This window comes from Asterias amurensis, chromosome 9 (genome assembly GCF_032118995.1).
Source record: "Asterias amurensis chromosome 9, ASM3211899v1".
Lineage (NCBI taxonomy): Eukaryota > Metazoa > Echinodermata > Asteroidea > Forcipulatida > Asteriidae > Asterias > Asterias amurensis.
Window position 1 is genome coordinate 15,330,099 of NC_092656.1, and position 15,988 is coordinate 15,346,086.

The window sequence follows — 15,988 nt, forward strand, 5'->3', positions numbered from 1 at the left end:
GACCATCGTCACAGATAAGTCTCTGTACAGGTGGGGGGCGACCCTCCAACCCCGCCAAATAGCAGGGGTGTGGGGCCGAGAACACCGCTCAACCCACATCAACGCCCTGGAGATGCTATTCCGGGCACAGATAGTGGAGCAGGCCGTCCTGGTGCATTGGGACTACGCCACATATCAACCACCATATGGCGTTTATCAACCACCAGGGGGGCACCCGGTCGGCTGGTGCATACAGCAGGGGATAGCTCTGTCGACTGTCTACATCCCGGGAAGGAGACTATCAGGGCCGATGCTCTCACTCGGGGCTGGATCGTCCCGATGGAGTGGTCCCTCCCCCCCTCGGTGGCCCAGTCGCTTTTTCTACTGATCGACCAGCCCCATGTGGACTTGTTCGCCTCTTGGGCGAACAATCAGCTGCCGATCTACTGCGCCAGGGGTCCCGACCCCTGAGCGTGGAAGAAAGACGCACTGACTATGCACTGGGAAGGGCTGTTGGTGTACGCCTACCGGCACATCTCCCTCATTCCACAGGTGCTGACAAAGATTGAGCAGGATCACTGCAATGTTCTCTTGATTGCCCAATTCTGGCCGCGACAGTCCTGGTTCCCTCGGCTGATTAGGCTCCTGGTGCACAGGCCAGTGATCGGACCTCATATACCAGCCCGGATCCGGAGTGAGTCATCCGGCTCCAGGGGATCTGCACCTGACGTGCTGGGTGCTGTCACGAAATCCTTCAGAGCAGCGGGTCTTTAATAACGGGCTGCGGAAGTTGCCGCCCAGTCCCGGAGGGCCTCCACTCGGAGAGTGTATGATTGCCAGCTACGCCATTTCTTTAAATGGTGTAGACGGCGAGCTATACATCCAGCCGATACTTCTGTTGAGGAAGTCACGGATTTCCTCCTGTATCTCTAAATGGTGGGCTTGCGACGGCCATGGTGAATACCTGTCGCCATTGCAGCGATTTACGGGGGGTTTGCCAACTGATCAACGGGTTATAACCAGGCGATCCGGCAACTGGTTAGGGGATGTTTGTTACCCGTCCCCCTGTGCGCAGGCTGGTCCCATCCTGGTCCCAGCGTACTGACGGCCCTTACCAAACCCCCCTTCGAACTGCTGAGTGGGGCCACATTGCTGCACCTGTGTATTAAGGTGGCCCTTTTGGTAGCAGTCGCTACGTCTCGCTGACGTAACAAACTCCACTCCCTTACAGTGTTGGAGGAGTCCGCCTGATACCTACGGCAGGGTTTCTGGCTAAGAACCAGTCCGACTCTTTTGAACCCCCAGACATCTTTGTCCCTAACCTTAAAGCCTTTTCGGCGGTGTTACAGGCGGCCAGCTAAGCTGCGAAGCCAGAACAAGCTCCACCTTGCCAGGGATCACATGTTCAGGGGATTTTTCCACGGTATTACAGTGCTAACAACAAATGTTTTGTTCACCTGTGGGGACGACACCTCCCGTTCATTCGGGCATGGACCAGTATTGGGCCGCGAAGCGTGCCAGGGTCCTACGCCCCCTGAAAACATGCAGTAGCACCGGGTACACCCACCGCCTTTCCTCAGTGCGAGTCTATGCAAAATACTTTCCGGTAGAGTATCCCTCCCTCCTTCCCCACATACTCGGTTCTTGGGTGCTTACATTTGGTAGGGCTCTTATAAAAGAGGATGACTACGTGGTAAGCATGTCGTGGGGCGTTGTAGGGTGCTATTTTGTGTGAAAGTCTTAGCATTGTTGCCTCGTGGCATAGGGAATATGCAAATTAGTAATTCGACTCTACCGGTAAGTATTCATTCATAGAGCCATCCACACTACTGTGGGGGGGGGATTTTACCTTACATTAGTTACGGCATCTTGGCGTGGGGTAAATATTAAATAGGTAAAATTAATAGAATAATTACCCTTCAAAAAAGGCCACTTACAATTATCAACCATGCTGATAATTGGGCTCACATGCAATCCCTTATTTCATAAACACAAAACACTTCTTTTACAGCTTGGGACCTTCATGCATCAGGTTCACACACAAAAACTGCCTAACACTATATGTTCAAAATTTAGGTATTCACGCTCACTTCACTAACTCAATAAAGTGTCAAGCATGAAAGGCCTAAGCTGTGGAATTCCTTGGCTACCTCTTTGAGTTTATTCTTATTCAAGCGGAAGCTAAAAACTCAATTAATCAGCAAATATTTATAAACAGACTTTCTTTGCTCCAATCTCGAGTTTAGCTATGCCAATATCTAAGTTGTAATTTAGTTGTAATATGGTGTTTTCATATTGTTGTATTGTTCTTTGTTTTGTTATTGTATGAGTGGGGTCTCTACTCGATAAGCTGATGCTTCTTAGAGACCACCATCCTCACATAAAATCCTATTGTACTTATGTTTTCCTTAATCATTATAATATAATGTAAATTATATCACTTTTCTTTGTGTGTGGTAAAAATAATAGAAATTATTGAAAATAAAAAACAATAATAAAACCCATTTATATAGCGCCAAATCCATTGAAAATGCTCCAAGGTGCTTTACAACAATAACAAAAATATCATTTAACCACAAAAAGCAATATCATTAAAGGAACACGTTGCCTTGGATCGGACGAGTTGGTCTATGAAAAGCGTTTGAAACCGTTTGTTATGAAATGCATATGGTTAGAAAGATGTTTTAAAAGTAGAATACAATGATCCACACAAGTAGCACTCAACATTGTACGGTTTTCATTTTACGTCGCGGACTAACACGGTCGGCCATTTATGGGAGTCAAGTTTTTGACCCCCATAAATGGCCGACCGTGTTTGTCGACGAGGTAACACGAAAACCACGCAATTTCGAGGCATATTTGTGTAGATCATTGTATTCTACTTTTACAACATCTTTCTAACCATACCGATTTTATAACAAACGGTTATAGAACGCTTTTCAAAGACCAACTCGACCGATCCAAGGCAACGTGTTCCTTTAAAAGGTCCACAAACTATGATCATAAAACAATAAAGGTACCATCTCGCTGTCACAAACTAAACAGTGTCAAAAAAAAGCATTCAGAAGTTACCATGGTCGGTCGTCATCGATTGTCATCAACAGGCAGCATGAACTCCAGGCACACATGGCATGGTAGTGGCGAATTCGCAAACATTTTCATTCATATTATTTTAGGTACCACTCTTATCTCTACAATCCTATACACCATCGCCATTGGGATTTGCTTCTGTGATGTTTTGATTGACATTGACATTTTGATTGGTTGCAAATACTTGTGTGAACTATGATTTTACATTAATTAATTGATTTGCGTAAAATGAATACAAAAATACAAAATGATACCCAAGTTCTAGACGAAAACCTCCCTGCATTAACAGGAAATGCAGTAAACTCCTGCATGTGTGGAGGGAGAGATGTGTAATTTCTTGGGGCAAAGTGGCAGTCTTTGATCCCTGCTTGTTGGAAGATACGCTGGAGACAGTGGGAGGGTGACCTACTGTAGTAGGTTCTACTTCACTTTAGGTACACAAGAGATGTTGATGGTTAATGTGGAGGTACGATTGTGTCAGATTATTTCCTTCCAAAATAAAAATAAATCGACTAAAAATGATGTCCAAAATCCTCCACTCACTTCTTCTGCCTGTTGTGTCTTCGCTAGTGGAGCGCATTTAACAAATTTGCCAAATGAATTGGGAAAAACTTGTGCGCAATAAGCGTTTTGACGACACCAGCTTTACATTACATTTGATCCAGCTGCTGCGCTTCTGCCATTGCAAAAGTTGAATTATGCATTCTATTACAGAAAATAGCTCACCTCCGATACCTACAAATGCATTTACAATGCGTAAGCGCAAGCGACTCCGCTGAACAAAAACAAAGCACTCCTCCTTGCACTGCAGGTCCCGTATGTACACACAAATAACGCCCTTCTTTTTACAGCGCCCCATAGTGTCAAGTCGTTTTTTTCCATAGCTCTAGAAAACAATGTAGCGTTTATCACACTATAGGCAAGCAGTCCAGTTTCCGGACACCTCCGTTAACGATGTCTGAATCGGCCAAAGGAAAGAAAAAACTTTACAGAAAAGTGAAGTGTAGATCCTGCGATGGCCGTCCTTCAACCTTGGATTTCGACGTCCATTCTTCGTGCCAGAGATGTCGCATTTGTTCCCAGGATAAACCCTGTGGGGTTTGCTCTGGCTGGTCCGCCGGCGAATGGAAGGTGTTTTCGGCGTGGCAGGATAGTCTGGCGGCACGCCAGTCACTCACCCAGCAGGAACATTTCCAGATTTCAACAAAACTTCTTCAAGATTCAACATCTTCCTCAAATGAAACGATGTTTTCGTCAGCTCCCCCGCCGGTTGTGATGACGTCTTCGGCGAACAGCGGTGCCTCTGAGGACTTGTTATCTTCTTCTGGTCGCGGTTTGGGTCGTTCGATTCCCGCCTCCACAGAACAACAGCCTTATCTACACGGAAATCCGGCAGAGTTCCGAGCTTACCCTCTACGCCCCACCAACCCCGGTCCTCTCCGTGGTCCTTTTTCCCTGACGATCCTCGAAGGTATCAGCCGCAACCCATGGGCCCTTACAGTAACTTTGGTAATTTTGCCGGCTACTATCCACCACAAGAACGGCCTCCAGATAGCAGATGTTTTTCTCGCTCAGACGTTCGCCCGCCTACGAGTCACGCGGATTTGTCTCGGGACATTTGCAAGAGGACATCTGGGATTGTTCTGAATTTTCCCACCGCCGCTCTAGAGGTTGCGTTCCCGGTCCCGCTCACCGATTCGACCACATTTTGGGTCACCTGTGGACGATCCTCGATCACCCAGACGTCGCTCTCCTGGGCGCTACTCCCGTTCCGGATCCTCTCCACGGAGCTCCGGCGAGTCAGAAGCTGATTTGGTGGAGCCTGGGATTACTTCCATGTTCCACAGAGGGAAAGCTGTCATCTCTGAAGTGAGTAATATTTTAGTTTCCCCCTCCATCTCCCAAAGAGGCTCCCTGCTTGTCATTTCGCAGGGAGTCTGCCCAAGTCACTCCTCCACCAAAGTTTACCATTCCCAGAGACAGCTTCTGCTCCGAGAATATTGAAGAGGCCTTTTCAAAATTTCAGAAGAAAGGCACATGAGAACCCCTCGTGAGGCGTCTCTCTTCAAGACAAATACCGATGACACTGATAGATTTTTCACGGTGCCAACAATTTCGTCAACAGTCAAAGATAAGCTTCGGTCTGATAAACCAACTGGGAAAAACATCTTTCCCAACAAACGCACTAAAGACCTCAACAGCTCTCTCGAGAATCTAGATCGCCACTTACGTTATGGGGCCCAAGTTTCCAACCTGTCTATTTTTCTGTCGGACGCTGTTGCTCGGGCTTCACATGACCCTGGGACAGTGGATCCAGAACTCCTCCCAGTTATGTTCAGATTTCTCGATGACTGCCTCGGTTCATGTCTACGGACCTTTGCTACCAGTTCTGCTATGGCGACTTCCATGCGTAAGTCGCTCATCCTTGATCAGCTCTACTGGCCCTCACAGGGCTCTAAAGAACGTATGGAAGAACTACCTCTCCTCGGGAGTGACCTCTTCGCAAATAAATTCGACGAGGTCATGCTTCAAGAGGCTAAGCGTCTAATGACTGACAAGAAAATCAACCTGCGACGTCCCTCTATTAAATCTTCTTCGCTGCCCTCCTGCACCAACGACAAGGGCAGGAAAAGCAACCAGGAGTCTTTTCGTCGCTCCAACCAATCTAATTTTCGTCGCCCCAGAACCAACTTCACTCGCTCGACAGCGAAGCCCAGTTATCGCTCCCAACCCTCTACATCTAACACAACGGCCTCTAGCTCAACCCGCTCCTTCAAGACGCAGTGGCCTAGAAACAATGACTCTACATGCCATTTACCACATACAGTATCCCACCGGCTCCGGGACCGGTGGGGGGTCGGTTGGCAGACTTTGCTCAGAAATGGACTTCAATCACAACAGACTCGGGTCCCAGACTCGAGTTTACAAGTCCTCCACCTCAACCTCTCAGGTTTCCCAATCGACCCACTCCGGTCCCAAAGGACTCTGCTCGGCGGAGCATTTTAGAGAAAGAGATCGCTCTCCTGCAAGAAAAGAAGGCTATACTCCCTCTTCCTCACAACACTTGCACAGGTTTCATCTCGATCTGCTTTCTGGCTCCCAAGAAACTCGACCAGATGCGACCAATTATCAAGCTTCGGCCCCTCAATGCGATCATCCGACCCAAGCGTTTCCGGATGGAAACACTGAGAACTGTCCTACAATCTCTCCCTCAGGGCTGGTGGGCCACTTCCCTCGATTTAAGGGATGCTTACCTCCATGTCCCCATCCATACACACCACCAGAGATACCTCCAGTCCACCTACCGATGCAAAACCTACCAGTTCCGATGCCTCCCATTTGGCCTCTCAACTGCTCCAAGGGTCTTTACGAGAATCACCAAAGTCGTTGCGGCAGCTCTACGTCAACAGCAGATTCACATTTTTATGTACCTGGAAGATTGGCTGATCGTGGGCCCCACCTACTCAGACACCCTTCGGAGCCTGTCAACGACCATAAAGCTTACACAGGAACTTGGGTTCATCATCAACGTAGAGAACTCTTCTCTAGTTCCATCCCAATGCCCAGTATTTCTAGGAGCATCCCTCAACTTGACGACCGGGAAAGCCTCCCCCACTATGGAACGTTGCCTCACCCTAAAGGAATGCATCCAGATCTTCCTTTCTTCATCAACGCTCCCAGCCAGAGCCTGGCTCCGCCTACTTGGCTTCATGGCCAGCCTTGTGGACCTTGTGCCGTGGTGCAGAATGCACATGCGCCCTCTTCAGCTTCATCTGCTCCTTCACTATCGACCCCGAACAGATGCCATAACCAAACCAGTTCCGGTCAACTCCTTCATCCAGTCCCATCTCAAATGGTGGCTTCTTCATCAAAACCTTCTCTGCGGCACGACATTTCCTCAACCCACCCCGTCAGTGACACTGAAAGCGGATGCCTCATTGTCAGGTTGGGGTGCCCATCTGGAAGATCTTTCGGTGGCGGGAACTTGGTCACCTGTGGAAAAGCTACTTCACATCAACCTGCTGGAGCTTCTAGCAGTCCAAAGGGCTCTTCAGCAAATAAAGAACAGAGTCATTCATTGTACACCGTACAGTGCTTATAAAGACAGACAATTCCACGGTGGTCTCCTACATAAATTGCCAAGGGGGTACCCACTCTCCTTCCCTCTGCATGCACACATGGGAACTTCTGAAGTGGTGCATTCCTCATCAGATCTTACTACAGGCGCACCATCTATCCAGGAAAGAGAACGTCATCGCAGATGCACTCTCACAGGGTCGAGCAGTGCCAACAGAGTGGTCCCTCCACCGTCGCACAGTCCGACAAATAGTCAATGGGCCAGATAAATAAAAACTAGCATTTGCTTTTACTAGTCTTTTACTTAAATCCTTATAAATAAAAGTAAGCCTTAATATTGCTAGTAATTGGTCGAACTAGTAGGTAAAATCAATGCTTGAGGGACTCTTCTTATTGAGATGTAAATAAAACCGACATTTTACTATTACCTGATAGTTTTACAAGATACTGGGCCGTGTAAAGGCCAGCATTAACAAAATGTCAACAAGTTTAAGATCAGGCATGAGAATTTGCTAAAATCTCTATAAATAACCTTTTACTGGAAAAACACCATTTACTTGAACGGATTAGTAAATGGTCAGAGAAAAGCACAATAGCGGGGTATTCAGGAGTATAACAATAGAGGCATGGATTCGCTGATCAATGGCGATTAACTGAAATGCAGGCGGGGCAGTTTCCACTTACTCAAGTTTTTGATGGCGGCAGTGGCTATGATGAGGAAACAGCCAGCCTCTCCACGCCAGCGCTCGAGAGATTGGTTCTTTTAGAGCAATTAAAGTACACAACAAATTTATAAGTAATATTTATCGTTGGATCATTAGACCAAGGGAAAAATAACCCTTTAATACTGACCCGATACCGAGCCATATATGCAACACTGTTGTTCAAGTAAAATCTCAAGCTCCTCATGCAGTAGCTTGTAAAAATACAAGTAATTGCTACAGTATGTTAGTAAAATGTCGGTTTTATTTATATGTCTATAAGTGAAAGGTAATCCAGCGAGCAAAATGTTCATGCCTGATCTTTTACTTTTCAGTCTTCTTGCTAATGCTGAACCTTTAACTTGATAAGTAATTGCTAGTTTTTATTTATCTGGCCCAATATTCTGGGCACACCTCACATAGACCTGTTTGCATCCCATCTCAACAACCAGCTTCCAACCTTTTGCACACGTCACGCTCATCCTCTAGCTTGGGCGTCGGACTCCCTGTTACCTCGAGTACTGCAAAAAATGAAACGACAGAACTGCAAGATAATTCTGGTTGCCCCTCCTTGGCCAAGGCAGGGTGTGGTTCCCTCAGATTCTAGATCTCCTGATCCGATCTCCCATCATCCTATTGAAGCGTCCCGACCTGTTGACACAACCAGTCACAAAGTTTCGACATCTGGACCCAGACAGTCTCCATCTGTGTGCCTGGATGCTATCAAATATCACTTCCGAACAGCTGGCCTTTCAGAAGACGCTGCTGCCTTGGCAGCCAAGAGTAGACGTCCTTCAACCAGAAGAACATATGACAATCGCTTACAACATTACATCAAAAGGTGCAACAAGAAAGGCTTCAGTCCCCATTCTGCATCTTTAACAGAGGTTGGGGATTTTCTTCTTCCCTGTTTCAATCGGGCCTCCAAATTTCAACCATTCGTGGCTACAGGTCCGCAATTGGGGTTATACATAGAGGATTTGACGATAACACCAATCCCTTCGAACCAGCTGGATCCTGCTCTCTTCATCTGCTGACAGTCAAAACAGCCTTTTTGCTAGCAGCCTCCACGGCCCGTCGTAGAAGTGAACTTCACGCTCTGTCCGTAGAACCAGGCCACTTGCGCTGGGAACCAGGGGGCGTTCGTCTAATTCCACACATCGGCTTCCTTACTTAGAACCAGTCCCCAAATTTTTCACCCCCAGATATCTTTGTCCCAAGTCTAACATGTTTTTCAAGCATCAAGGAGGACAAGCTATGGTGCCCTGTCCACATTCTGAAGTTCTACATCGACCGGACGAAGGGACTGCGGGGTGACACATCGCAGCTATTCATCACGACAGTTCGCCCATACCATGCGGCCTCGACAATTTGTATTTCCCGGTGGATCATTGAAGCTATAAGCCTTACAACAACTCCGGGGCCTGCTGCCACTCAACCTCCTGGGTCAATGCCTGGTCCTCCAAGTAGAGCATACAGAGACCAACCAGCATCAGCTCTGACAGGCGAACCGTTAACGGCGCAGAAAGCGTCTCAGGTTCATTATAGGCCGACACAGGTGCAACATGCATCTACTATGGCCATACCCATTCTACCAACTCTGGAAGAACCGTTAACGGCACGAAGATCTGCCCAGGTTCATTCTCAGCCACCACAGATGCATATGACATCTCAGCTGGCTATGGGTAGACCCTTTCTGCAAGCCCCGAGTACACCAAAGTTGAGTGGAGAGGCATTAAAGGCTCAGGACCAAACCCCAAAGGCTAACCAGGTTCCTATCCGAGCTCACCAAACAAGGAGTATAACTACCTCTTTAGCACTTTTTCAGGGGGTGGCCATTCCAGAAATTATGTTGGCAGCCTGCTGGAAAAAGCCTTCAATGTTCACCTCATGCTATCTGCGAGATGTGCTGCAGTCAGACGGCCGCATGGGCAAACAAGTCCTACACTCAGCAGCACAGTCAACAGCCCGGAGACACAGTAAAACTGCCGACTTGACCTCTTAAGAGCACCTCAAGCACAGCAAACTGGTATGTCTTAACAACTCCTGTTTTTCATTTGTATTCAGGCATAATTAGTTAAGATTTGTACTCTCTGGGCACTACATTGCATGTCCTGTTCCCTCCCTACTGTATCTTGCGGTTTAACGCTGCTACTCTGCATTTGTAGGTATCGGATGTGAGCTATTTTCTGTAAAAGAATCCCCCAAAATCCACTGGGATTTTCTATTCTATATAAGAAAATACTCACCTCCGATACCTTCCCTCCCAAGGGGTTAGAAAAAAAAGGGGACTTTACACACAGGGAAGACTTACGGTACTTACGGGACCTGCAGTGCAAGGAGGGGTGCTTTGTTTTTGTTCAGCGGAGTCGCTTGCGCCTGCGCATTGTAAATGCATTTGTAGGTATCAGAGGTGAGTATTTTCTTATATAGAATAGAAAATCCCCGTGGATTTTGGGAGATTCAAGATGTCAACTCTTTGGCTTTGTCAAATAAACTTGCTTTTAATTACTCCAAAACTGAGATCTTATATTTGAGATCTCGTTTTGCAAAAAAGATTTCTTCACCAACAGGACATATTGCCCAGTTTGTCATGGCATTGAACCATCTGAATTTTCCGGTAACCTTGGTGTAATTATGGATTCTTCATTGTGCATAGACATGTTAATAATGTTTGCAATGGAGCTCTCATGGCTATCAGGAAAACATCAAAAATTCGCCGCTACCTGGATGAAGCAACTACCCTTCTTCTTGTTCATGCCTTCGTCACTACTAGACTTGATTCCTGCAATTCACTTCTGTATGGACTCCCTGCTCGCCTCGTTTCTTGCCTGCCTCATTCTCACCATATAACACCTGTACTAACGCAATTGCATTGGCTCCCAGTTCAGTTTCGAAAAGTTTACAAAATTCTTCTGTAACTTTCAAGGCTCAAACATGTCCATCTCCTGCTTATTTATCTAAACTTGTTCATCATTGTTCCCCTGCTCTGACTTTACGATCATCTCAACAGTCATTGCTTTCTGCTACTAGAGCTTCTTCCATTTTTCATGGCCACAGATCTTTTTCTTACGCCACACCGTTTCTTTGGAATAATCTTCCTGTGCATTATACTCGCCAAGCTAATTCTTTAAAGTCCCTGTTGAAAACTCATTTGTTTAAAGCTGCTTTTTTTGTAATTTGCCTATTTGTATCTTGTATCTTTCTCTTAGTGTTTATTTTACAAACAATGCGCTTAGAGGATTTTTGCATTAGGCACTTTACAAATGTCTTATTATTATTACTATTAATTATATTTGGCTAATATATGACTAATCGTATCATATATGACTAATATGTATGGAGGACAAAAAGTGGCCATCTCCTTTTCTCATTTCAGATTCCGCCCGAAAAATCAAGTTTTACTTAGGCAGCCTAAAAGTGGCCATTTGCTTTTTTGCTTTCAAAGGACCACAAGTGAACGTTTTGGTTTATTGAACACGTCAGAACGTGTACCATAATTTTTTGTAATAAGAGAATCCTATGTATTGAATGGTAGCCGTGAAACTTCTACTGGCGTATTTCCTTTGAGATGCTGCGCCGCCTGCGTGGTCATCACAAAAACACTTCTTCCAGTACCGACTGACTGATGTGTGCGATGTTCCCCAACACAAACACAAACACAGTTCGGCAAATTTCCCCAATGCGCATTTCATGGTTCACGTTCACGGGCGGTCCTTTGAAAGCAAAAAAGCAAATGGCCACTTTCCGTCCGCCTAAGTAAAATCTGCTTTTCAAGTAGCAGAAAAGTAGAAGAGTAGAAAAATTGATATAAAAGTCCCATAAAATCTGTTTTTTAGCTTTACTGGCCACTTTTCGTCCTCCATAAATATGACGAACGATTTACCTCATGTGTAGAATCCTCTATTCTGATTTGTTAAAATAGTCAATTGACAATGCCCGCTCTAAAAATAACGCAACTATGATAATATGTATAATGTACGACTAGCGTTCCGTGTCACGGCGCGACCTTTCTTCGCAGACGACCTTTCTCCGTATAGTCAGAGTGTTGTTAATATATTAAAAGAATCTTTATTCGGTACTGTATGTAAAAGAAATATTGACTGCTTAATATTCAGGGATCAGTTATAGTTATGCATGTAGGCCCTCGATGATGTCAAAATCATGGCTATGCCCTAAGCGAACGGGCATAGCCATGGTTTTCACATCACCGTAGGCCTATAATTTTAATTGTGCCCCTCATAGCAGTCAATATTTCCATATTATATGACTAATTTTTTTGTATAATTCATTGTCAATGAATTAACAGCAGAGCACTGGCAGAAGTACCCCTGACTCCACCAGCCTTACTACACCTGAAAATCGTGCATTAATTAGACGAATGCTAATAAAGTGTGCTGATGTGTCAAATCCTACCAGGCCCCTAGAAATGTGTATGGTGTGGGCCAGAAGGATATCACAGGAGTACTTTGCACAAGTAAGTATTGTCCGGATAATTGTTAATGATTTTAAAGCACACACATTTGCTCAAATAAATATACCATTTGGCTTATTTTGGAATTTTCACAATTTCACATCATCGGAACCGTCATTGAAAACTCTGTAAACGCCTCACAGACATGACCCCATTTTGACCTTGTCTTCCGATTCAAAATTCCACCAGTGGTCGTGCGTAAAAATTTTACACATACAAAACGTGTAGAGTCATGCTTCAGTGCTCATCCATAGAGCGCTATGCTTCGCGTCTAATAGTCTTCATTCAAGGGGTTTTCAACAAACAGTTCCCTTAACTCGTATGACCTCATCTTGCGGTCGTACCGGAAGATCAAACTCTGCCTTTATGTTTTTTGTTATCAAATTAATTTTTTTGTCATAACTCAAGATTGATATTAAATTTAACGTTGAAACTCATCAGACAATTGAACCTTATAAGCCGGGATGTATAACATGAAACATTTAAGGTCCTGTTGTAATGATGTCATCAATTGTCAAATGGCGTCACCTTAAAGGTGCAGTTTTATTAAAACCATGCATACGAAAAATAATACATGATCGAGCTGAAACATTACATGTATTTAAGCCGGGATGTGTTACAACCACAATTTGAGGTCGCATCACGAGGACGTCATCAAGTGTCACATGGCCTCACCTTAAAGGTGCACTTTTCACAGGTGTTTATATATTTGAAGTCAAAAATTCCCAATCAAGCTGAAACTTGCATGTATTCAAGTTGGGATATGTATAACATCCAAAAGTCACATTACGTCACCTTAAAGGTGTATAGTTTAACAAGATTCGTTATGTACAGAATCTAATGTGATTCGACCTGAAACTCGCATTTAATCAAGACGCGATATGTCTCCTTGGTGATAAAGACTGTTCTTTGAGCTAATTGTATACAGAATATATTATTCAAACTATTACTGTATAGGCCTAACAAAGATAGTATAGAGAAGAACACTGGATTAGGCTCACAGTGCAAGACTTTGCACTGGGCTAACTATGTAGGAGGGTCTGTCGATGAGAGCAAACTATAGAGAAGAGACTGATATTAGGAAAGTAAGGACATTATGGGATTGGGGAAGCTTGGTCCTTGACCAGTTCATGGTGATGGTCAAGTGAAGGTCCATTGGGGTATTGGTTGTACATGTACATACCACAGGACTGATTTATGGACCTGGGTGTACCCACAAGGATGTGGGATGGAAGTTTGATAATTTAGAACAATTGAGTTACCAGGGTTAAGGTTGGATGGAGCCTGTGTTTATGAGAACAATAAGTAAATACATAAATACTGGTAACAAAAGCTGGATTCAGGGCTTACAGTAGCAATGACACAGCCTGGTTTGACTCCAGATTTGATAGTGAACGGGGCTGACTCTGAGCCATTACGCAGGATGGTGACTGTCATGTCTTCATGCAGAAGCCTGACGATGTTAATGAACTTCTGTGGACAGTTGAAATGCTGTAGTAGGCACCATGGGGCCACTAGATTGACAGAGTGAGGTCAACAAAAGCAAAGTACAGTTGTTGGTGCTGTTCGTGACATTTTTCAAGCAGTAGACGAGCCACAAAAACCATGTCAGTGGTACCCCTGGTTGGTCTGAAGCCACACTGTGATTCAAGTAAAACTGCCTCAGCAAGAGGGAGAATTCAGTTGAGGAGGATACGGGCAAGTATTTTCCCAGCAATTGAGAGAAGATATAATCCTCGATAGTTACCGCTGCAGGACTTGTCCCCTTTCTTAAAGATTGTGACTATTGTTGCATTTCTTGGGTCTGGGGGAATCTAGCTGTAGAGTCAATTTGTCATGGTAACTACACCAACATTGAAGTTGGATGGGGCACCCTATGTTGCATTTAGAATCAAGTTTATCAATAACTGTTAATAAAATGTTATAACCTGTAATAAGTATATTAAGATTAAAGGAAATAAAACTTTGAGAAACAGAGGTGATTGTAGAGGTCACAGAAATATTGTGCCAAAAATGCCAGTTGCAAACTTTTAATTGCTGTATTTTAGTAACTTTCTTTCTTCATTATGGTTTGCAATGAAGTTTTGTTTGCTTTGCCGAACAGACTGATGAGGAGAAAAGAAGAGGACTTCCAGTGGTTATGCCTGTCTTTGATCGTTTAACATGCAGTATTCCGAAGTCTCAGATTTCTTTCACTGAGTATTTCATCATGGACATGTTTGACGCATGGGATGGTAAATATTATTTTTACATTTGAAAATTTTAAATTCTTATGACACATTGTTGTTCAGGGACCTTTCACAACTATCATCATTTTCACAAGCATACAAAAGGTACACTGGGAGGGAGTAGGTAAATGCCGCCATAAAACACAGCTTCTGGCATTATCTTACATGTAAGTACATTTTTATATATCTTTTATCATTAGTGCTTGTACTAATTAGGCAGGGTGTGCATGTAATTCATATTCAAGTATCTCTATTTAGAATATTGTGTAAAAAAACAAAACATTTTTCTTGTATGAAAGTGGAGAGGGAGAGGGTATTGAAAAAGTGTATGGTTTGAATGCTTGTGTTGCTGATAATTGTGAACTTTAAGCACCGAATACACAGTACTTTCCAATTTCTATTACAAAAATCACAGGCATATTACGTGGGTGGAATTTCGAACCCATGATCTTTGTAATTCTAGAGCAAACGTCTTACCAAACCACCAAGATTGACTGATAGCTAGAGACAGTTCGCATCCTATATTTTAGCATTGGGTGCAGCATTGATAAAATAGATTTGTATCAGGGATAAATATTAATATCTCCTTTATTAGTTCTACAAATAGCTCCTTTGATTAAAGACACTGGACACTATTGGTAATTGTCAAAGACCAGTGTTCTCACTTTGTGTATCTCAACATATGCATAAAACCACAAACCTGTGAAAATTTGAGCTCAATCGGTCGTCACAGATGCGAGATAATAATGAAAGAAAAAACAACCTTGTCACACGAAGTTGTGTGCTTTCAGATGCTTGATTTCGAGACCTCAAATTCTAAACTTGAGGTCTCAAAATCAAATTTGTGGAAAATTACTTCTTTCTCGAAAACTATGTCACTTCAGAGGGAGCCGTTTCTCACAATGTTTTGTACTCTCAACCTCTCCCAAATAATCGTTACCAAGTATGGTTTTATGCTAATAATTATTTTGACTAATTACCAATAGTACATTATCCACTGCCTTTAATCCTTGAAATTCTTTCAAAATCCCACACCATGTTACAGACCACCCAATCCTCACGCATTAGGCGTGAGACTGCCTTACAGGTCTGTCTCAAGCTCACACACACAGAAACCATTTTCTCATGCATTTTGGGGCTAAACCGGGAAAACAATTTTTTTAAATCGCAATGCATTGCTATATCGCACACGTACTTGTAAACAGAAAACGCAATCTTCACAACTTGCACAATCTTCAAATTGCACGCAGTTTTTCAGAATCGTCAACTTGAGCTATCGTATAAACAGAGCGCAAATTTGCAGATTGCGCACCCTTTTGCTCTCCCAGCAGATTCAGCTGACAATTCGGCAGAGCACAAAACGCACAAGTTTGTCCTGATTCGTTTAGCAAATTCGTTCAATGCACTCCACGAGCATAGACTCTACTCAACAGGCAAAA

General features: G+C 44.2%; 1 protein-coding gene across 4 annotated transcripts in view; it reads left to right on the plus strand.

Annotated features, from left to right (window-relative positions):
* The window catches only part of LOC139941977 (high affinity cAMP-specific and IBMX-insensitive 3',5'-cyclic phosphodiesterase 8B-like), a 232,362-nt gene that overhangs the window by 199,937 nt on the left and 16,437 nt on the right, over positions 1-15,988 (plus strand). For 3 of the 4 annotated variants that reach the window (XM_071938629.1, XM_071938628.1, XM_071938631.1), the window contains 2 exons: positions 12,157-12,324; positions 14,426-14,555. In XM_071938629.1, coding sequence (XP_071794730.1) covers positions 12,157-12,324; positions 14,426-14,555 — 298 coding nt within the window. The remainder of the gene's footprint in view (positions 1-12,156; positions 12,325-14,425; positions 14,556-15,988) is intronic. The other variant, XM_071938630.1, reaches the window with a different exon arrangement.